At 38.6% G+C, this 24956-nt stretch overlaps 1 protein-coding gene across 1 annotated transcript in view; it reads right to left on the bottom strand.

Moving 5' to 3' along the window:
* LOC126248382 (uncharacterized) overlaps window positions 1-24956 on the bottom strand; it is a 549077-nt gene that overhangs the window by 65004 nt on the left and 459117 nt on the right. Inside the window, exons 35-43 of the mRNA XM_049949323.1 lie at window positions 24307-24369; window positions 23470-23532; window positions 22633-22695; window positions 21795-21857; window positions 20959-21021; window positions 20122-20184; window positions 19285-19347; window positions 18448-18510; window positions 2769-2831 (exon numbers count right to left, since the gene is read on the bottom strand). Of these exons, the coding sequence (XP_049805280.1) occupies window positions 2769-2831; window positions 18448-18510; window positions 19285-19347; window positions 20122-20184; window positions 20959-21021; window positions 21795-21857; window positions 22633-22695; window positions 23470-23532; window positions 24307-24369 (567 nt within the window). The remainder of the gene's footprint in view (window positions 1-2768; window positions 2832-18447; window positions 18511-19284; window positions 19348-20121; window positions 20185-20958; window positions 21022-21794; window positions 21858-22632; window positions 22696-23469; window positions 23533-24306; window positions 24370-24956) is intronic.

The raw sequence follows: 24956 nt of genomic DNA, 5'->3' as shown, positions 1-24956 counted from the left end.
TACCATTAGCGCATACTGTACGTCTGTTTACCACTCTGGATTTCAAAGCATCCAAAAACTAACACAAAATGACTATCCCTCTCTGACACTGTTCTTTCCTCAGGCCAGATCCCATAGGTAATTCAATAGTAGCTTCCTCCCCTGCATTGTCCAGAGTGGTAGCACAGCATAACTCTTTTTGTCAACAGCACACAGCTGTCCACCTGGGACACCTTCAGCTGCTCCTGTTAGGGATGGGTTGTGGCAGCTCATCACAGTTAGTGAGACTAAGTTCTCATTGAACACCAGCAGTACTTAAGATCGTCGCTATCATGTAGATTCCTTTTGTGGGCCTGAGTACCTTTTTGCAATTGGCTAAAGCTTCACAGTAAAAGTGAGTATCTAGCCTGGTGACTGGAACTCTTGTTGTTGATCATTGTGGGATAAAAATGCTTCAACAACACACACCCACAGCAATGTTTTTTATGTACTTGTTAGAATGCCTTCATGATGCCTGCAAGAAGTACCATCCAAGAATGATATTATGACTACATTCTGTTGACACAACAAATGTGAAGGACTGTGTTCCGTCAGTGATAGTTATTCTTGCAAAACATGTTTCTCTTAGCTGAGCATATTTCCCATTTACAAGTATCAACACAATTGCATTCATATCACATAATACAACTTCTTCAGCTGGCAATGAGAAGCATTCAACATTACAGAGAAACAAACCTCTGAGTTGCCTAGCTCCTAGATAGGTTGGCCATCGATGATGACTTCCATCACATTTCCTGACATCTTAATGACTGTCATCCATGGAGGGTTCCGTCTTATGGTGGATTCACCTCCACAGATGCTCGTTTCAATTAGTTTTCCTGAATTCAGTGACTAGGAGAGTGGCTGGTACCACTCTACAACAACGGATAGTGGCTATGGAATGTTGGGGAACAATCTCACCAAAGATATGATAATGGGCTTCGTCCCACTGTTCATTATAATCATCTACAGCTTAATGATGTGAATAGAACTGTTGTGACGGTTGATATCTGGTGGTGTAATAGTTGTTGAATACGTATTTTTCTCTCCAGCAGCATACCATGTGTACAGTGCGGAAACAATGGAAACAAACTGTCGTGTATCCTCTGTTCTCCAAATGTCAGTTCTTTTGCAGGACATCATACTTAGGTAAGGAGATGATTGTACTTGCTTTGGTCGGGTGCTGGGTTGTCATGTCATAGCTATGACTGAGGTTTAAGTTGGCCGAGTCAATTTTTACGGACATGTTTGAGTGGCGGCACAGATTGGTACTAAAAATTGATAAACTTCTGCTTTAAAATACTCTACATCGGCCTCACATGGGGTCAGGGTAAATGGCTGCTACCTCTTGTGTACTTAGTTTCACAGTTCTGGCTGACATAAAATGCTGAATCCACTCTCTCACTACCGAGTATATGTGAGAGGCAAGATCGTGGGGGTCTTCCACAGCTGCAACAGTTACCACATTCACGAGTCAAGACATAATTAATTTGTCTGACTCTTTTCTCTGCATTCCCTCAATTCTCTAGCACCACTTAATAAATTCTTCTGTTGTTATCACATCCTTTATCACAAGAACAGCAAACCTTCTGCAAAGTGTGTGGTTTTGTCAGCTTCTTTTATATTCATATTTACAATGTGGCAAAGGGCCATAATTTTCTGTATGTAAGACTGTCGTTTCTGCATGCCAGTGCCACCTGCTTTGCAATTGTTCTCCCACTAGGTACAGTTGCTGGTAATTGTCACCAACTGTTTTCTTCAGATTGGCATGGCCTTTATCCCAACTACCACACTCCTTTTCATTCTTCTTGGGACTCTGAACTCAAGTAAAAGTACACATTTGCCAGGCTCATCGTGTCATCCCACTTGTTGTATTTGCAGACTTAGTGAGCCCCTTTAACCATTTAGTCGTGTCATGACTAGAAATCCAGAAAACATTGTTGGATGCCTGACTTCCTGTTCTTTTGGAATCGATTGGTTTCCTGAATATATAGACCGTGGGTATGATGTACTGCTTACATTCTGGTGATGTACATATTTTGAAGTAATCGACATCTCCACCAAACAATGTCACACTGCCCAAATTCAAAAGTTGCATCTTCAGTAAAATGTAACACATAGCACTGACAGCATTTTTATTGTATACTCCAATGTCCAGAGAGAACAAAAGTGAACTCTTTCATAGAAACTTCAAATATTCCACAATATGCAAACATTACTAACTTAAGAAATTTCAAGAACCTTCCAGAAATGATAAATAATAAATGAGGATTAACTAATGGTGATCAGTTTGAATTGACAACTCACAACTACACAACACCGCATGCCGCATAGCTTGAAGCAAAATAAACAGTTAATCTTTTAAATGTTAGAAGGAAGTGTCACAGCGACTGATACTGAATTAACTTCTATTCCTGATATTCATATAAACGATCACCATGGTCTAGGATTGACGTCTATGAATACTGCTGAAAATTTCCTGGGTCTTTCGTTTGATATAAGCCACTGCTTAAATTATGTATCAAAAACCAGCAGCAAAAGCTGCTGAAGAACTCCAGGTCACCATTATTCTGTGAACAACCTTGTCAGAAAGGACGGTACTGTGGATGTATGTTCAGGATCCCCCTTGCCACTTTGTGTCGCAAAGTGCCACATCAGTGGCGTGTGGAGAATGTATATGTAATGCAGATGTAGAAATAACAATTAGTTAACAGTTTCTGAACTACTGAATTGGCTATTGTATTACTTACAGCATTACTGTCTTCCTGTGAAGGTTGAGGGCTATCCGGTAGTCTTGTCACAAGAACTGACTCCTGTAATCAGAGAAGGAGATGGGATATTTCAGACAAGTAGTGAGGGAAGTACTCACAATACTGCATAAAAGCAACAATTTTGAGATAGTCAATTACCTTTCCAGGTAAGAGTAATACATAATTAAAACAAAACAAAAGAAGGTTAAAATTACAGATAGAAAAATAGATGGGCCAAAGTTAAGACCCACAGCTGTTATTTTCTGCAACAACTTTCTCTATCATCAGTAGCAAGACTTGTCCCCCCGAAGGGAAGTACTCGACAGCCTTAACAATCTTTCTAACTACTGAACATAATCCAAATGTGATGCTGAGTGTTCACACCACTCATTCACATTAAACTGCTTATGTTCATGACAGAAATATGAAAGACAAAATCATTGTAATCGCACAAAAACTTCAGAGACAAACTAGGATTCCTAAAGCCTCTCTGTACTTTCATCTCAATATATATGTGTAACGTGCAAATTTACAAGTACAAGCTATATTCACAGTACACTAAGGTGGTTGAAATGTCATTGCCCAGAATATTTAAAATTAGCTACTGGCAACTGAAGGAAGGAAGGCCTGTATTTAATATCCATCAATAACATCTTCATCAGAAACACAGGACAAACATGCTAACAAAAACACAAAGACCTAAATAACAAAGTATCTCTTAAATTTGTGTCTAGTACTTTCTACCCAATTATGTAAAATTCATTTTAAGAACTCTTTCTTTTAATTGCCTAGTTGCATTAATATTTTATTATTTAACTCTAAACTTGGTAGCAGTAAATTCTCACAAAAAAATTATCTTACACATCACTTGAATTTTTTAAATAAACTCTCAAGATATCCTGCCTTAAGCATTCTCTTGACTGTACAAACACTGGGTGCTAATAATTACACTTTCACTTACAAGCCAGAGTCGTCATAACACTATTTACCATATGGGTGCCCAACTTTATAAGAATGATGTGCCGACTGTGTGCTGCAGGATGTGTACGGTTAGTAGTGCAGGTGTCATAACTTGCTGTTAGGCAGTGGCACTGGAATGTCAACAGGGTTGAAACATAATCATCAGTGTGCTTTATAGTTTCAGTCAGTCAACATGGGCCTGAACAATGTCAGCAAGGCTTTCTCAAAAGCCATTCTACCAAAACAGTGGCAATACTGCTGCTGCTGTTCATGAGTATTGATCCATTGAAGGAATATGGAGATGTTTGCTTTTCACGAACATGATCCAAAAGCTCGAATTAATTGGTGATTTGGGAGTTACTCCTGGGAGAAGCTGATGGCCAATTACACCACAAATTGTTGAAGATGTTAGTGTTGAAATCACTGAGAATGCTGGATGAATTGTGGAGTCTTCAAGCAGTGCATAAGCTGTGTCATGACAACTGAACATTCCATGGCCTACAATTTGAAAGGTGCTGTAGACAATTGTGAAATTAGTTTATGTAGGTAACTGGCTACAATAGCACAATATTTATAAAGAAGCATGTTTATTTGGAAAAAATGCTATATATATATTTATTTACTCCATCCATTTCAGTTGTTTCAACCATCATCAACTGGATGAAAAAATTACAACAGGTGCTGGCTTAGAAATGTATATTTCTCATAGAAGACACTTTGACATACCACATGCAGCATTGGCAAAACAGAAAATGCAACATAATCCAATTCTGACAAACTCTTAAAAAACTTATAGAAAGTACATATGTCATCCTGATAGTTAACAGTCAGGAGTGCACGAGTGCTTTTTACAAGTGTGTCAAAATCTGATTATGATGCATTTTAAATTTTCCAATGCTACAGTTGGTATATGAAAGTGTCTTCTGTGAGAAATATGTTATTCTAAACCAACAGATATAATCATTTTCTCCTCCAATTAATGATGGTTGAAACAACCAAAAGTGTTTGAATAAATATAATTTATACATCTAATTGGCATACAATACGCTTTTCTATAAGCTGTCGAACAGTATCTCTAGTGTAGTTCCAGACTGCCTGTGGGTGCAGATGGTTGTCCACAGTGAGCAGTGTTTCTAACCTGAAATGAAAATATGGTAGGCAATTAATGAATTTTATTCTCTCACGTGGGAATTATAATTTGTTTCTTTCTGCAGTTTATTCATTACTTGCTTTTTGTATGTCCTTAATTACAACCACCCAGAACATCCACCACAACAAACCAATAGCATTTCAACTTTTTCTACTGACTTCCAGTCTTTTAAATGAGGCATGTTCTTCTAGGCTTTTCCTTTATTCCCCTCATTGCCACACATTAATAAATTCAGCACTGGCACATTGTCAATTCGTAACCACAATTAAGTTGAAATATGTTTGCAGCATTGTCAATGAAGAACATCAATTTGCACTGTAAGAAAGTTTATTACGGACAACCATGTATGGATAGGATAGAAATAAAAATCATCGATCAGAAATGCTGCTATTAACAAAACTGTTGAATATTTCAGAATATGCAAACATAAGAAATTTTGGGAGCTAGAATTAATAAATAGTAAATTCAAGTAATTGCTGGTGGTCAGGTTCAGCCTGGCAATCAACCAGATGCCAGCCAGTGATGTTAACTGCTACACCACGTTGTATGCTGCCGAGCTCTGGAATCACTATGGAATGATAGAAACAGGAAGTGCAGGGAAGCAAATGCAGAATGGCTGAACAAAAAATATGAAGAAATCGATAAAGAAATGATCATCAGAAGGACTGTCTCAGCATATATAAAAGTCAAAACAAGCTCCACTGAAATAAGGCAGGGTGGCAACATTAAGAGTGCAATGGGAATTCCACTGTTGAATACAGAGGAGAGAGGACATACGTGAAAAGAGTACACAGAATGCTCTATGAGGGGGAGGAGTTATGTGATGACATGAGAGAACAAGAAATTGAAGTCAATATGGAAGAGGCAAGGGATCCAGTATTAGTGTTAGAATTTAAAAGACCTTTGGAAGACTTGATATCAAATAAATCAGAAGGGAAAGATAACATTCCATCAGAAATTCTAAAATCATTGGACAAGTGGCAACAAAATTGCTAATCATCCTGGTGTGTAGAGTCTATGATCCTGGTTGCATACCATCAGCCTTTTGGGAAAATTATCACCTGCACATTTCCGTTTCCCAAGACACCAAGGGCAGATTCGTGTGGGATCTATTGGACAATCAGAGTAACAATTCATGTATGCAAGTTGCTGTCAAGAATAATATACAGAAGAATGGAGAAGATAACTGAGGATCTATTACATGACAATCAGTTCAGCATTAGGAAAGGGAAAGGTAAAATGGGGGCAGTCCTGACATGATTGACAATCAAAGCAATATCAAAGAAAAATCAAAACACATTCATTGGATCTGCCAACAAAGAAAAAGTTTTAGACACTAAAATGGTGTAAGATGTTCCAAATTCTGAGAAAAATAGACAACTGTGAAATCAATTTATCCATCCACCACGACTAACCATTTTAATTTAAACTAGGAGTAAGTTATAGGAAAAGATGGGTAATACACAATTTGTATAAGAACCAAGAGGGAACAATAAAACTGGAAACAAAGAAAGCAGTGCTCAGATTAAAATGAGTGTAAGATTGAGACATAATGTTTCACATCTACCGATCAGTATATACATCAAATAAACAGAGACAGAAACGGTGGGGGGGGGGGGGGGGAGTTGAAGAACAAGGTGACATAATATCAGTGATAAGATTTGCTGATGAATTTCAGGATCTGTTGAATAGACTAAACAGTCCAATGAGTACTGACTACGGAGTGAAAGTAAACCAAAGAAAGACCAAAGTAATGAGAAGCTGCAGATAAGAGAATACAATGCAAAACTGATAATCACTATGTTAAGGAGTTCTCATACCTCAGAAGGAAAATGACACATGATGGGCAAAGCAAGGAAGACCTAACAAGCAGACCGGGACAGACAAAGAGGGTATTCCTGGACAAAAGATGTATACTAGTATCACACACTGCTCTAAATTTGAGGAAGAAATTTCTGAGAATGCACATTCGGAGCACAGCTATGTACGATAGTGTCTCACGGACTGTGTAAAAGCCGGAACAGAAGATAATCGAAGTGTTGAAATGTGGTTTTACAGAAGAATGTAAAAAATTTGGTGGGCTAATAAGGTAAAAAATCAGGAGGTTCTTCACAGAACATTTGAAGAATGTAATGTATGGAGAACACCAACAAGAAGAATATGTAGGACAATAGGACATGAGTTACGAGATTAAGCGATAACTTTCATGGTACTAGAGGGAGCTGCAGAAGGTAAAAGCAGCAGCGGAAGATAGAGATTGAGAAACATTCAAAAAATAACTAATGCTCTATGGTGCAAGTGCTATTCTGAGATGAAGAGATCACCACAGGAAAGGAATTTATAGCATGCTCCATCAAACAAGTCTGACGTCTGATCACCACTCAAAAAAAAAAAAAAGTCCTTTAAAGGCACTCAGCATCCTTGTGTTTGTATGTGGTTTTGTACACCACTGTGACACCATACTCCTGAAACCTCTGCGTACATACAGCCAGTCAACCTGACTGACTCATCATGCTTGTCATCTAGACAAGAGAATCTTGGTTCATCATCAGCATGAGTAATTTGCAAATAAATGAAGCTGAACTTGTTCATGGCCCCAACAATTTCAGGGCACTCTTTTGATTTAAGAGTAGTTCATCTCAGACTTGGAGGAGAAACCCTGGAAGTGTAAGCTATCTCCTATTCGGCACCTCCCTGAACATGTACTAGAAATTTACCTAACCCATCAATGCTAGTGTTGGTGTGAAGTTCTGGATCAGTATTCCTGTCATAAAAAGCTATGGCTGAAGGTGACGTTCATGCCTCCTTAAGGAAAAGTCAAGATTTTCCTGCACCACATTCTAGGAAAATTTGGCATCTCCCTGCAGCAGTTCATGCAATGGACATGCGTGGGTAGGATAAGCACATCCTGAAGGAACTTCTCACACCACAGTTGTGCCAAGAAGGTGGAAAAACTTGTGCCTGCTTTTATTTTCCATGGATCAGGTTGACTCCATTGCCATTAACTAAATGCTCCAATGTTTTTTTTTTTTCTTTTCTTTTCTTTTTTTTCTTTTCTTTTCTTCCTTTTTTTCTTTTCTTATTTTTTTCCGACCAACAGGAAGTCTTTCAGAAAGAGGGAGGATTTCAATGTGAATACACTTTAACACAATTCTCAGGTGACTCGGATGTTCTTCAAATGTCTTCCAAAAATGACTGTATCATCCAGACAGCACAAATATGTTGTCCATATAACTTGGTGAAGAAGGTTCTCCATAATACAGGGTGGTCCATTGATAGTGACCAGGCCAAATATCTCACGAAATAAGCGTGAAATGAAAACACTACAAAGAACGAAACTCGTCTCACTTGAAGGGGGAAACAAGATGGGGCTATGGTTGGCCCGCTAGATGGCGCTGCCATAGGTCATACGGATATCAGCTGCGTTTCTTAAAATAGGAACCCCCCTTTTTTATTACATATTCATATAGTATGTAAAGAAATATGAATGTTTTAGTTGGACTACTTTTTTCGCTTTGTGATAGATGGTGCTGTAATAGTCATAAAGATATGGCTCACAATTTTACACGAACAGTTGGTAACAGGTAGGTTTTTTAAATTAAAATAGAGAATGTAGGTACGTTTGAACATTTTATTTAGGTTGTTTCAATGTGATACATGCACCTTTGTGGACTTATTATTTCTGAGAACGCATGCTGTTACAGCGTGATTACCTGTAAATACCACATTAATGCAATAAATGCTCAAATGATGTCCGTCAACCTCAATGCACTTGGCAATACGTGTAATGACATTCCTCTCAACAGCAAGTAGTTCGCCTACCGTAATGTTCGCAAATGCATTGACAATGCGCTGATGCATGTTGTCAGGCGTTGTTGGTGGATCACGACAGCAAATATCCTTCAACGTTCCCCACAGAAACAAATCCTGGGACGTCAGATCCGGTGAACGTGCAGGTCATGGTATGGTGCTTCGATGACCAATCCACCTGTCTTGAAATATGCTATTCAATACTGCTTCAATGGCACACGAGCTATGTGCGGGACATCCATCATGTTGGAAGTACATCGCCATTCTGTCGTGCAGTGAAACATCTTGTAGTAACATCGGTAGAACATTACATAGGAAATCAGCATACATTGCACCAATTAGATTGCCATAGATAAAATGGGGGCCAGTTATCCTTCCTCCCATAATGCCGCACCATACATTGACCGGCGAAGGTCACTGATGTTCCACTTGTCGTGGCCATCGTGAATTTTCTGTTCCCCAATAGTGCACATTATGCCAGTTTACATTACCACTGTTGGTGAATGATGCTTCATCACTAAATAGAACACTTGCAAAAAATCTGTCTATGTCCCGCAATTTCTCTTGTGCCCAGTGGCAGAACTGTACACAATGTTCAAAGTCGTCGTCATGCAATTCCTGGTGCATAGAAATATGGTATGGCTGAAATCGATGTTGATGTAGCATTCTCAATGACGACATTTTTGGGATTCCCGATTCTCACGCAATTTGTCTGCTACTGATGTGCGGATTAGCCGCGACAGCAGCTGAAACACCTACTTCAGCATCATCATTTGTTGCAGGTCATGGTTGATGTTTCACAAGTGGCGGAACACTTCCTGTTCTCTTAAATAACGTAACTATTCGGCAAACGATCTGGACACTTGGATGATGATGTCCAGGATACCAAATAACATACATAGCACATGCCTGTTGGCCATTTTGATCACAATAGCCATACATCAACATGATATCGAACTTTTCCACAGTTGGTAAGCGGTCAATTTTAACACGGGTAATGTACCACGAAGCAAATACCGTCCGCACTGGCGGAATGTTACGTGATACCATGTACTTATACATTTGTGACTTTTACAGCGCCATCTATCACAAAGCAAAAAAAGTGGTCTAAAAGATTCACATTTCTTTATGCACTACACAAATATGTAATAAAAAATGGGGGTTCCTTTAAAAAAAAAAAAAAACGCAGTTGATATACGTTTGACCTATGGCAGCCCCATCTAGCGGGCCAACCATAGCGCCATCTGGTTACCCCCTTCAAGCTGGACGAGTTTCGGTCATTGTAGTTTTATCATTTGATGCTTATTTCGTGAGATATTTGGCCTGGTCACTATCAATAGACCACCCTGTATATTCTAATTTGGCTGGTGCATTATATAGCCCAAAAGGCATAACTTTGAACTCATAGAAACTGTCAGGAGTTTTGATGGAAATCTTCCTCATGTCAGCCTGATCAAATTCAGTTTTCCAATAGCCTGTCTATATGTCATTAGTTCAGAAATACTTTGCTCCTTTCGAGCAATCTGGATTGTCATCAACAACTGACAATGTAGAAATACACTATGTGATTAAAAGTATCCAGCCACCAACAAAAACATGTATGTTTCATATTTAGTGCATTGTGCTGCCACCTACTTCCACGTACTCCATATCAGTAACCTCAGTAGTCATAAGACATCGTGGGAAAGCAGAATGGGGCACTCCACGGAACTCATGGACTTCGAATGTGGTAGGGTGATTGGGTGTCACTTGTGTCATATGTCTGTACTCGAGATTTCCACACTCCTAAACATCCAGAGGTCCACTGTTTCCAATGTGATAGTGAAGTGGAAATGTGAAGGGACATGTACAGCACAAAAATGTAGAGGCGGACCTCATCTACTGACTGACAGGGACCGCAGACAGTTGAAGAGAGTCGAGTACTATAATAGTTAGGCAGGTGAGAAAACTTGGATTTCGTGACCGAGCGGCTGCTCATAAGCCACACATGATGTCAGTAAATACCAGAAAACTTCTCGCTTGGTGTAAGGAGCATAAACATTTGATGATTGAATAGTGAAATATTATTGAGTGGAGTGACAAATTAAGGTACACAATGTGGCTATCCGATGGTAGAGTGTGGGTATGGCAAATGCCTGGTGAACATCATCTGCCATTGTGTGTAGTGCCAACAGTAAAATTCAGAGGCGGTGGTGTTACGGGGTGATCACGTTTTTTATGGAGGGGGCTTGCATCCCTTGTTGTTTTTCATGGCACTATCACAGCATAGGCCTACATTGATGTTTTAGGCACCTTCTTGTTCCCCACTGTTGAAGAGCAATTCGGGGATGGAGATTGCATCTTTCAACGCGATCAAGCACCTGATCCGAATGCACAACCTGTGGCACAGTGGTTACAAGACAATAACATCCCTGTAACGTATTGGTCTGCACGGAGTCCTGACCTGAATCCTATACAACACCTTTGGGATGTTTTGGAACACCGACTTTGTGCCAGGCCTCACCGAGCAACATTAATACCTCTCCTCAGTGCAGCACACTTTGAAGAATGGGTTGCCATTTCCCACGAAACCTTCCAGCACAAGTTTGAACATACGCCTATGGTGGAAGCTGTCATCAAGGCTAGGGGTGGGCTAACACAATATTGAATTCCAGCATTATCAATGGAGTGTGCCAGAAACTTGTAACTCATTTTCAGCCAGGTGTTCAAATACTATTGATCACATAGTGTGTACTTCTTGTTTATATAGTTCAGTTCTCAGTAGTCAATGCACAAATGTCATATACCACACGTGTTTCTCACTATGACCATAGCAGAGAACCAAGGACACACTAAGCATTCAATTATGACATCTTGCACGACTTTCTCCATTCCACCTGGGTTATTCATCATTCATCTGTTAACAATCTATATGAGTGCTGGCTAATTGAAGGATGATCCCCAGTGCATTCAACATTACACAGAAACAAACCTCTGAATTGGCTAGCTCATAGACAGGCTGGCCGTCGATGAAGATGTCAATGAGATTTTGTGATATCTTAGTGACTGTCATCCATGGAGGATCTTTATCTGAGGTGGATTTACCTCCATAAATAGGCGATTCACATAGTTTCTTCAAATTCAGTGGCTAGGAGAGCGGCTGGTACCTCTGACAAAGCCAGGACATCGCAACACCATTTTGGAGAACAACTTCACTCAGGGTATGACAATGGCCTTCATCCCATAGTGGACTATAATCATCTACAACCTGCTGGCATGAAGAGAACTGTTGTAATGGTTGAAATCTTGTGGTGTAACAATTGCCAAACACTTGCCTTCTTCCCCTGCAACAGTATACACTGTGTCCAGGCAGACTATAGTGGATACAAAATGCCTTGTTTCCCCTGCTCTCCAAATGTCTGTTGCTCAGCGGTGCGTTATCCTTGGCAGGAGAAATGGCTGAACCTGCTTTGGTCAGGTGCTGGGTTGTCATGTGATGGCTACAGTATTAGTTCAAGTTGACCAAATCAATTCATGCTGACAAGTTTCACTGGTGCCAGAGACTGGTGCTGAAGACTGATAAACTTCTTCTTTAACACACTGTGTGTGTGTGTGTGTGTGTGTGTGTGTGTGTGTGTGTGTGTGTGGATTTGAAGCGGTTCAACAATGCAGTCATCAGCACCCATACGCTGACTATGTGAGACCAAAGGGGCTTCTCCCTTGTGCTCTTGTTTACATCAACACACACGACTCCCCTGTATGGGGCAATGGAGCAAGTGAGGCAAGGCAGACCATTACTAACAATGACATCTGGTATGGACAGCCACTAAGAGGTAAGTCCAGAAAAGAAGATCAGTGGATTATAAATACAGTAATGGGAGGAGCCAGACATTCTCTAACAGGGTGTACAAATGGACAAGGAAAAAAAATTCCCAGATTTTTCCCAGAATTCCCGGTTAAAAATACACTTTCTCCCAGGTGACAGTATATTTTCCCTTATCAATCCTTTGAATGGTTATGGTTTTATACACGGGCGTACAATTTCCCAGCACTTTAGAAAATGAAACTCAAGGAAAAAGACACGTTTTAGAAATATTTTTTAAGTGCAGCAACATGTACGCTGCGTATTTTCGTATTACGAAAGTATACATTGGAATTCCATCAGAAACCGCATGTTACTTTCCGAATCATTGAGATCAAGATTTCGATGCGCTTTTGTAAGCCGTTCGTAGCTCATGTCACGTGATCTCGCCAGCCGATGACAGCAGATATTCGGAGCATAGGACACGTGATGTAGTCAGCCAACAGCAACATCACTAATACATAGCACAAACGCACAAACAGGTAAAGTTAATAGTTTGAATTAATCTACATAGTGTTGCTACAAGAAAAGCAAAGCTTTAACATATAATAATATTGGTCTCTAAGGTCAATAAGCTGCAAGAGAAGCTAAGCTTTCGCATATATTGTTGATCTTTTTTGCACGTGTTACACTTTAAGATACATCACACAAATGTGCCAGTAAAATTTTTAATAATGACATAAATGTCTGAACTTCAGGGTTCGAAATTCTTCTAAATGGCTCGTCATCAAAGAGTTGATTTTTAAATGAGAGTCAAACGCTGTGTGATTTAATAAATGCATGGTACATCCTTGCACATAGTTCAACTTACGTAAAAGGATATTTACTTTGAAAGTAATGCTTTGCAAACCACTATTCACAATATTTTCCCGCAACCTGTTAGAAATAGGTTTGTTTCAGCAGTTGCCAGGGAGCGCAGATAACAAGCGACACCGCGCTTGGGTAGCTATCATGACGTAGGAAGCCCGTATGTACTTACGTGTAAAAAATTGAAAGATCATACATTATGTCATAAAAGAAACAAGATATCAGAGGATACTGCAACAGCATCCAAATTTCGTGCACATTTAAAGTGCATACTTAAAGTGCACATTCATATGTCCAGATTCCCAATGAAGTAGACCTCGACCTGATATTAAGCTTTTCAGTGTGGTTTTCGGGATGTAAATTTTCTTGGAGCACAAGTACTGTATTATATCATGTTTGGTTCTTCATTATGGCATAATGCCATATGTGCTAGAAAATGAAAATGTGCACTTGAAATGCAGCGAACAATTGAAACTAGCCAGTACTGTGACAATAAACATTTCGTTTCAAATACATTGACTGCCTCTGCAGAAAAGGTTAACGAAAGTCGAGTTTTTTTAGCAAAAAGACAAAAATACCTTCATTGTTCCGCAAGGTGATTAGACTGTCAGAAAGGTGGAAATAAAATCAAATCTAAAACTAACGACATAAAATGGTTCAAATGGCTCTGAGCACTATGGGACTTAACATCTGTGGTCATCAGTCCCCTAGAACTTAGAACAACTTAAACCTAACTAACCTAAGGACGTCACACACATCCATGCCCGAGGCAGAATTCGAACCTGCGACCATAGCGGTAACGCGGTTCCAGACTGAAGCGCCTAGAACCGCACGGCCACACTGGCCGGCAACTAATGACATATTTTAGCCTTCCGTAATTATGTGAATGTGTTTTAATTCACTTGATAGCTCCCGATCACATATATCCGTTTTGTTTTCATTTGACATGAGAGTAAACGAAAGGGAAACAGCATAATCATTAAATGTAAACATGGGTCACGTGGAGTCTACCCATTATAACTCGGACTGCTCTGCGCATCAGCTCCGGATCTACGATATTTGCGAACCGGGTTAACACTAAAAAAAATCGAATTTTCAAAATATGTTCATTTTGCTGCGCACATTTTTCAGAAAAGTCTGAAACATAAAACATATGTATTCGAGGAAGTGTAAGACATATTATTTGGTCTTAAGTATGCCAAAGTGCAGTGCCACACCTCTTCATAAAGCATTTTTCTACCGCACGTCCAAACTATATTCAGGAGAGTGGAAATTGAAATGTCCTGTGGTGCCTCTCCTGCTCCCAGTCGGTCGGTTTGACAGCCAGCCCCTCTTAAAAAAAAAAATCTTGAAATTAATAACGGATGGGATTATTTGTAATCCAGAGAACAAGAACTCTTCAGAAAACCTGAACTCTTTATTGCCAATTAGTTAATAACTTGCTGTTTTGTGTGACATAAAATTAAATATATGATATATAAAACCAATACTGACAAGAGATAAGCATGAAATTACACATTTCTTCAAACCTTTTTTTCCCCTCTAATCTTGCTGCAGCTTTTCATGGCATGCTTTCCTTTCTGCAAAAGTATCTATTACGTCATCGCCGGCCAATGTGGCCGAGCGGTTCTACACACTTCAGTCTGGAACCGCGCGACCGCTACGGTTGCAGGTTCGTATCCTGCCTCAGGCATGGATGTGTGTGATGTCCTTAGGTTGGTTAGGTTTAAGTAGCTCTAAGTTTGAGGGGACTGATGACCTCAGATGTTAAGTCCCATAGTGCTCAGAGCCACTTGAACCATTTTTTTATTACGTCATCAAAGTTCGTCAAACGTTTTGCTACATGAAAAATCGAAATGTCGTTATCTAAGCCTTAATACAAATAATACCCAAGACTGGTGTGGTTTCTCGATCTCATTACATCTATTTTGTCACTGTCTGTAGGTAAAAAAAAAAAATAAAAAAAAATAGGCCTTTTGTAACACACCAAATAAACGAGACTGTTTTGGCACAAATGGCCATTTTTATAATATGACAGAATATAATTCACGAAGTACCAATATCAAATGCCTATTAGGCCTCCTACAAGCAAAAAGCTTTATGTTACGAAACAGTTTCACATTTCATTAATACGCACCAGCTTCTCAAGCATGAGATCGAAAAGTAGTGTTACGAAATTTTTATATAAATTTGGAATCGTCTTATTCTTCCATAATGCGTGTGATGTCTCCTTTTCTTCTCCGTCCTCATTCTAACAAACAATCTGTCATCACCAATTCCGTAGCTATGCCTGCCATTGTCAAAATTTGTTCTCCGATTAACTTCACTAACCCTGCCAGAATCACAGGTTTAGTTATCCCATGATTATTTTCCAGTTAGGCATTGTTACGTGTTCGAACAACACGTTTTCCACGTTACTTCCAGAATAGAACTTAAGCGGCTGCTAGCCAGGGACTGTACAACTGGTCCTTACCAGTATAGCGATCTGGCCAAAACTTTTCTGTCAAAATTTCATTTTCTTGGATACACCGAGAAGATAATATGTAATCTTTCTCACCTGTTATTCCTGTCAGTAATTTATTTCCATTCTGGTAGTCAGAATCTATGGATTTCGCTAGTAATTATAACAATGCTGATCATTCGCAAGCCCAATCAACCACATAATCAGACAGTGATTGGCATTCATCCGTTCGGCTTTACTCCCTCAGCTCGTATAGCCCCGTCCCCTTTTCTCTGTGGAAAGTTTATTTCTATATACGACAAGGATTCTCCTGACAGAGACATCACGTACACTATGCATGCATTCAAAAGTCAACTTATGATTCATTCAGAAATCAAAATGTGTTCAAAAATGTTCAAAAACCAACAGGGAAGTGTTTCAAAATCATATGAATAATCGATAGACAAACGTGCGCTGGATGCTAGGCGCTTTGTGAAACAAGGTTTTTTCCTCAAGAATATGCATTTGGCGCTCGCTTTTCCCGGTAGCATCTAGCTGCTTGCTGCGACTGCTTGCACAGCCACATTCCTGTAGCCAGTAGCGGGAGAATCTACGACTCAATCGTGACTCAACTGCGCATGTGCATGAGCCCGCGCGTAACTGCTAAAACAAATCTAAGGTTAACAGTTGCACATTTTAAGCAACTTGTTGTTACAAAGCACTGCATATTTTCCTGAAGCCTTTGACACATTTTCAATTGGCAGACGCTTGCATAAACACTGTGTGTCGTCGTTGTATATGGCACATTTCCTAAGCAATTTAAGTTATTTTTGTTTTTTTCTCTCGTTTACGTTTTGTTGTTGAAGTATTATTCTGCAGTAATGGGATACAGTAATATCCTTTGTTAGAGTATCGGTTCTTACCAGTCAAAATTACAAAGAAATAACTGAAAATTAAAACAATGAAAAATTCCCAGAATTCTAAAAATATCCCGGGTTTTTTTTTCCGGTTTTCTCCCGGATGACAAAATTCCTGGGTTTTTCACGGATCTCCCGGTTGTCCCGGGTCGTATACACCCTGTCAAACATACTGAAAGTGGTGACCTAAGAGCTGATGAAGTGAAGGCAAAACACAAAATCGTAAAACACGTGACACATTCAACTCCTTATCATCTAAATTTGAGGACAGGTCTGTCACATTTTACACAATCTATCACTTGCTGGCATGTGCTCAGTGTACATGGCCATTACCTCTTGTGTTCTTAGTCTGACATTCTGGCTATCATGATATGTTTAATCTCATATTGCACTACCTGTCATATAAGACAGGCAGCATCATAGTGGTCTTCCACAACTACAACGGGTACCACATTTGGGAGTCAAATCAGATCTCATTCCTCTGACTGTTTTCTCTTCTCTTCCCTCAATTCTCTGGGGCCACTTCATGAATTTTTCTGCTGTTGTGACATCCTTTACCTCAAGAGCTGAACACATTTCATAAAGTATGTGTTTTATAAGCTGGCTTGTATTCCGATTTAAGAAGTGGCATTAGGGTCAAACTTCCACTAGGCAAATCTGCTAGTGATTTTCACCAAATGTTTTCTTCTGTTCAGCATGAAATTTATCCCAGCTATCAAGCTTCTCTTCATTTTTCTCACAACACTGGTGGGCTGAGAACTCAAGTAAAAGTACAGATTTGCCAAGCTTATCATGTCATCCCACATGTTGTATTTGGTAACTTGGTTAGCCCCTTCAAACAATTTGTCAGGCACTGCCCAAAAGTGCCAGGAAACATTGATGGATACCCGACTTCCAGCTCTTATGGAAACCATTGGTTTCCTGAATATACAGACCATGGGAATTATGTACTGCTTATATTCCAGTAATGTACATGTTTTGAAGTACTCAACATCTCCACCAAACAATGCCATATCATAACCACAATCAAGTCCAAATCAAAAAGTTTCATCGTCAGTGAAATACTACACCTAACACTAAAATAATTTTTATTGTAGACACCAATGTACAGAGAGAATAAAACTGAACTCGCCGACAGAAACATCATATATTCCACAATACGCAAACTCTAAAGACTTAATAAATGACATGTACCTTCCAGAAATGATAAATAACAAATAAGCATTATCTATTGGTGGTCAGTCTGAACACACAACCCAGAGTATGTAAGTCAGTGCCACTAACCTCCCCAGAACATTCCATGCTGTATAGCTTGAAGCTAAATAATGAGTTAATATTTTGAAAGTTAGAACCATGTGTCACAGTGACAAATACTGAATTAATTTCTATTCTTGATATTCAAATAAATGATCACCATGGACTAGGGGTGGCACCCATGACTACTGCTGAAAATGTCCTGGGTCTTAAGTTTGATTCAAGTCCCTGCTTAAATTATGAATTAAAATCTACAGCAATGGCACCTGAAGAGATCCAGTGTAAGAGACACCATCATTCTGTCAAAAGCCTTATAAGAAGGTACGGTACAGTGGATGGAGATTCAAGATACCCATTTGCCACTTTGTGTCGGAAAGTGGGACATCAGTGATATGTGGAGTATGTACATACATATACGTATGCAAGCATGTAATGCACATGTATAAATAACTATCAGTTAACAGTTTCTGAAATACTGATTTGGCAATTGCAATACTTACGGTACTACTGTCTTCCTTTGAAGGTTGAGGGCTATCTGGTAATCTGGTCTCAAGAACTGGCTCCTGTAATCAGAGCAATTACCTTTTCAGGTAAGTGTTATACATAATTAAAACAAAACAAAAAAATGTTAAAATTATAGAGAGACAAATAGCCTGGTCAAATATTTAAAACCTACGAGTGTTATTTTCTGCGACAACTTTCTCAACCATCGGTAGCAAGAATTATGTACCCTGAAGGGAGATACTCTACAGCCTTAACAATCTTTCCAACTACTGAACATAATCCACATATGATGGTGAGATGTTCACACCACTCTTTCACATAAATTGCTTATGTTCATGACAGAAAAGTAAAAGATAAAATCACTGTAATGGCAAAATAACTTCAGAGACAAACTTCAAGCCTCTAGGATACTTATGTACACTAAGGTGTTTCACAATGTCATTGCCTAGTATACTTAAAAATTGGGTACAGGCAATTGAAGGAAGGAAGGCCTGTATTTAATAACCTATCAATAACATCTTCATCAGAAACACAGCACAAACACACAGCACAGCACAAACACAAAGCTGAACACATTTCATAAAGTATGTGTTTCGTAAGCTGCCTTGTATTTCGATTTAAGAAGTGGCATTCTGTCAAAAGCCTTATAAGAAGGTACGGTGCAGTGGATGGAGTTTCAAAATACCCATTTGCCACTTTGTGTCGGAAAGTGGGACATCAGTGATATGTGGAGTATGTACATACATATATGTATGCAAGCACATAATGCACATGTAGAAATAACTATCAGTTAACAGTTTCTGAAATACTGATTTGGCAATTGCAATACTTACAGTACTACTGTCTTCCTTTGAAGGTTGAGGGCTATCTGGTAATCTGGTCTCAAGAACTGGCTCCTGTAATCAGAGCAATTACCTTTTCAGGTAAGTGTTATACATAGTTAAAACAAAACAAAAAAATGTTAAAATTATAGAGAGACAAATAGCCTGGTCAAATACTTAAAACCTACGAGTGTTATTTTCTGCGACAACTTTCTCAACCATCGGTAGCAAGAATTATGTACCCTGAAGGGAGGTACTCTACAGCCTTAACAATCTTTCCAACTACTGAACATTATCCACATATGATGGTGAGATGTTCACACCACTCTTTCACATAAATTGCTTATGTTCATGACAGAAAAATAAAAGATAAAATCACTGTAATGGCAAAATAACTTCAGAGACAAACTTCAAGCCTCTAGGATACCTAAGTACACTAAGGTGTTTCACAATGTCATTGCCTAGTATACTTAAAAATTGGGTACAGGCAATTGAAGGAAGGAAGGCCTGTATTTAATATCCTATCAATAACATCTTCATCAGAAACACAGCACAAACACACAGCACAGCACAAACACAAAGCTGAACACATTTCATAAAGTATGTGTTTCGTAAGCTGCCTTGTATTTCGATTTAAGAAGTGGCATTCTGTCAAAAGCCTTATAAGAAGGTACGGTACAGTGGATGGAGTTTCAAGATACCCATTTGCCACTTTGTGTCGGAAAGTGGGACATCAGTGATATGTGGAGTATGTACATACATATATGTATGCAAGCATGTAATACACATGTAGAAATAACTATCAGTTAACAGTTTCTGAAATACTGATTTGGCAATTGCAATACTTACAGTACTACTGTCTTCCTTTGAAGGTTGAGGGCTATCTGGTAATCTGGTCGCAAGAACTGGCTCCTGTAATCAGAGCAATTACCTTTTCAGGTAAGTGTTATACATAATTAAAACAAAACAAAAAAATGTTAAAATTATAGAGAGAGAAATAGCCTGGTCAAATACTTAAAACCTACGAGTGTTATTTTCTGCGACAACTTTCTCAACCATCGGTAGCAAGAATTATGTACCCTGAAGGGAGGTACTCTACAGCCTTAACAATCTTTCCAACTACTGAACATAATCCACATATGATGGTGAGATGTTCACACCACTCTTTCACATAAATTGCTTATGTTCATGACAGAAAAGTAAAAGATAAAATCACTGTAATGGCAAAATAACTTCAGAGACAAACTTCAAGCCTCTAGGATACTTATGTACACTAAGGTGTTTCACAATGTCATTGCCTAGTATACTTAAAAATTGGGTACAGGCAATTGAAGGAAGGAAGGCCTGTATTTAATAACCTATCAATAACATCTTCATCAGAAACACAGCACAAACACACAGCACAGCACAAACACAAAGCTGAACACATTTCATAAAGTATGTGTTTCGTAAGCTGCCTTGTATTTCGATTTAAGAAGTGGCATTCTGTCAAAAGCCTTATAAGAAGGTACGGTGCAGTGGATGGAGTTTCAAAATACCCATTTGCCACTTTGTGTCGGAAAGTGGGACATCAGTGATATGTGGAGTATGTACATACATATATGTATGCAAGCACATAATGCACATGTAGAAATAACTATCAGTTAACAGTTTCTGAAATACTGATTTGGCAATTGCAATACTTACAGTACTACTGTCTTCCTTTGAAGGTTGAGGGCTATCTGGTAATCTGGTCTCAAGAACTGGCTCCTGTAATCAGAGCAATTACCTTTTCAGGTAAGTGTTATACATAATTAAAACAAAACAAAAAATGTTAAAATTATAGAGAGACAAATAGCCTGGTCAAATACTTAAAACCTACGAGTGTTATTTTCTGCGACAACTTTCTCAACCATCGGTAGCAAGAATTATGTACCCTGAAGGGAGGTACTCTACAGCCTTAACAATCTTTCCAACTACTGAACATTATCCACATATGATGGTGAGATGTTCACACCACTCTTTCACATAAATTGCTTATGTTCATGACAGAAAAATAAAAGATAAAACCACTGTAATGGCAAAATAACTTCAGAGACAAACTTCAAGCCTCTAGGATACCTAAGTACACTAAGGTGTTTCACAATGTCATTGCCTAGTATACTTAAAAATTGGGTACAGGCAATTGAAGGAAGGAAGGCCTGTATTTAATATCCTATCAATAACATCTTCATCAGAAACACAGCACAAACACACACCACAGCACAAACACAAAGCTGAACACATTTCATAAAGTATGTGTTTCGTAAGCTGTCTTGTATTTTGCTTTAAGAAGTGGCATTCTGTCAAAAGCCTTATAAGAAGGTACGGTACAGTTGATGGAGTTTCAAGATACCCATTTGCCACTTTATGTCGGAAAGTGGGATATCAGTGATATGTGGAGTATGTACATACGTATATGTATGCAAGCACATAATGCACATGTAGAAATAACTATCAGTTAACAGTTTCTGAAATACTGATTTGGCAATTGCAATACTTACAGTACTACTGTCTTCCTTTGAAGGTTGAGGGCTATCTGGTAATCTGGTCTCAAGAACTGGCTCCTGTAATCAGAGCAATTACCTTTTCAGGTAAGTGTTATACATAATTAAAACAAAACAAAAAAAATGTTAAAATTATAGAGAGACAAATAGCCTGGTCAAATACTTAAAACCTACGAGTGTTATTTTCTGCGACAACTTTCTCAACCATCGGTAGCAAGAATTATGTACCCTGAAGGGAGGTACTCTACAGCCTTAACAATCTTTCCAACTACTGAACATAATCCACATATGATGGTGAGATGTTCACACCACTCTTTCACATAAATTGCTTATGTTCATGACAGGAAAATAAAAGATAAAATCACTGTAATGGCAAAATAACTTCAGAGACAAACTTCAAGCCTCTAGGATACCTAAGTACACTAAGGTGTTTCACAATGTCATTGCCTAGTATACTTAAAAATTGGGTACAGGCAATTGAAGGAAGGAAGGCCTGTATTTAATATCCTATCAATAACATCTTCATCAGAAACACAGCACAAACACACAGCACAGCACAAACACAAAGCTGAACACATTTCATAAAGTATGTGTTTCGTAAGCTGCCTTGTATTTCGATTTAAGAAGTGGCATTCTGTCAAAAGCCTTATAAGAAGGTACGGTACAGTGGATGGAGTTTCAAGATACCCATTTGCCACTTTGTGTCGGAAAGTGGGACATCAGTGATATGTGGAGTATGTACATACATATATGTATGCAAGCATGTAATACACATGTAGAAATAACTATCAGTTAACAGTTTCTGAAATACTGATTTGGCAATTGCAATACTTACAGTACTACTGTCTTCCTTTGAAGGTTGAGGGCTATCTGGTAATCTGGTCGCAAGAACTGGCTCCTGTAATCAGAGCAATTACCTTTTCAGGTAAGTGTTATACATAATTAAAACAAAACAAAAAAATGTTAAAATTATAGAGAGAGAAATAGCCTGGTCAAATACTTAAAACCTACGAGTGTTATTTTCTGCGACAACTTTCTCAACCATCGGTAGCAAGAATTATGTACCCTGAAGGGAGGTACTCTACAGCCTTAACAATCTTTCCAACTACTGAACATTATCCACATATGATGGTGAGATGTTCACACCACTCTTTCACATAAATTGCTTATGTTCGTGACAGAAAAATAAAAGATAAAATCACTGTAATGGCAAAATAACTTCAGAGACAAACTTCAAGCCTCTAGGATACCTAAGTACACTAAGGTGTTTCACAATGTCATTGCCTAGTTTACTTAAAAATTGGGTACAGGCAATTGAAGGAAGGAAGGCCTGTATTTAATATCCTATCAATAACATCTTCATCAGAAACACAGCACAAACACACAGCACAGCACAAACACAAAGCTGAACACATTTCATAAAGTATGTGTTTCGTAAGCTGTCTTGTATTTCGCTTTAAGAAGTGGCATTCTGTCAAAAGCCTTATAAGAAGGTACGGTACAGTTGATGGAGTTTCAAGATACCCATTTGCCACTTTGTGTCGGAAAGTGGGATATCAGTGATATGTGGAGTATGTACATACGTATATGTATGCAAGCACATAATGCACATGTAGAAATAACTATCAGTTAACAGTTTCTGAAATACTGATTTGGCAATTGCAATACTTACAGTACTACTGTCTTCCTTTGAAGGTTGAGGGCTATCTGGTAATCTGGTCTCAAGAACTGGCTCCTGTAATCAGAGCAATTACCTTTTCAGGTAAGTGTTATACATAATTAAAACAAAACAAAAAAATGTTAAAATTATAGAGAGACAAATAGCCTGGTCAAATACTTAAATCCTTCGAGAGTTGTTTTCTGCGACAACTTTCTCAACCATCGGTAGCAAGAATTATGTACCCTGAAGGGAGGTACTCTACAGCCTTAACAATCTTTCCAACTACTGAACATAATCCACATATGATGGTGAGATGTTCACACCACTCTTTCACATAAATTGCTTATGTTCATGACAGAAAAATAAAAGATAAAATCACTGTAATGGCAAAATAACTTCAGAGACAAACTTCAAGCCTCTAGGATACTTATGTACACTAAGGTGTTTCACAATGTCATTGCCTAGTATACTTAAAAATTGGGTACAGGCAATTGAAGGAAGGAAGGCCTGTATTTAATATCCTATCAATAACATCTTCATCAGAAACACAGCACAAACACACAGCACAGCACAAACACAAAGCTGAACACATTTCATAAAGTATGTGTTTCGTAAGCTGTCTTGTATTTCGATTTAAGAAGTGGCATTCTGTCAAAAGCCTTATAAGAAGGTACGGTACAGTGGATGGAGTTTCAAGATACCCATTTGCCACTTTGTGTCGGAAAGTGGGACATCAGTGATATGTGGAGTATGTACATACATATATGTATGCAAGCATGTAATGCACATGTAGAAATAACTATCAGTTAACAGTTTCTGAAATACTGATTTGGCAATTGCAATACTTACAGTACTACTGTCTTCCTTTGAAGGTTGAGGGCTATCTGGTAATCTGGTCGCAAGAACTGGCTCCTGTAATCAGAGCAATTACCTTTTCAGGTAAGTGTTATACATAATTAAAACAAAACAAAAAAATGTTAAAATTATAGAGAGACAAATAGCCTGGTCAAATACTTAAAACCTACGAGTGTTATTTTCTGCGACAACTTTCTCAACCATCGGTAGCAAGAAGGTACCCTGAAGGGAGGTACTCTACAGCCTTAACAATCTTTCCAACTACTGAACATAATCCACATATGATGGTGAGATGTTCACACCACTCTTTCACATAAATTGCTTATGTTCATGACAGAAAAATAAAAGATAAAATCACTGTAATGGCAAAATAACTTCAGAGACAAACTTCAAGCCTCTAGGATACCTAAGTACACTAAGGTGTTTCACAATGTCATTGCCTAGTATACTTAAAAATTGGGTACAGGCAATTGAAGGAAGGAAGGCCTGTATTTAATATCCTATCAATAACATCTTCATCAGAAACACAGCACAAACACACACCACAGCACAAACACAAAGCTGAACACATTTCATAAAGTATGTGTTTCGTAAGCTGTCTTGTATTTCGCTTTAAGAAGTGGCATTCTGTCAAAAGCCTTATA

Source organism: Schistocerca nitens, chromosome 3, assembly GCF_023898315.1.
Source record: "Schistocerca nitens isolate TAMUIC-IGC-003100 chromosome 3, iqSchNite1.1, whole genome shotgun sequence".
Taxonomy (NCBI): domain Eukaryota; kingdom Metazoa; phylum Arthropoda; class Insecta; order Orthoptera; family Acrididae; genus Schistocerca; species Schistocerca nitens.
This window is presented reverse-complemented; position numbering and strand designations above follow the sequence as displayed.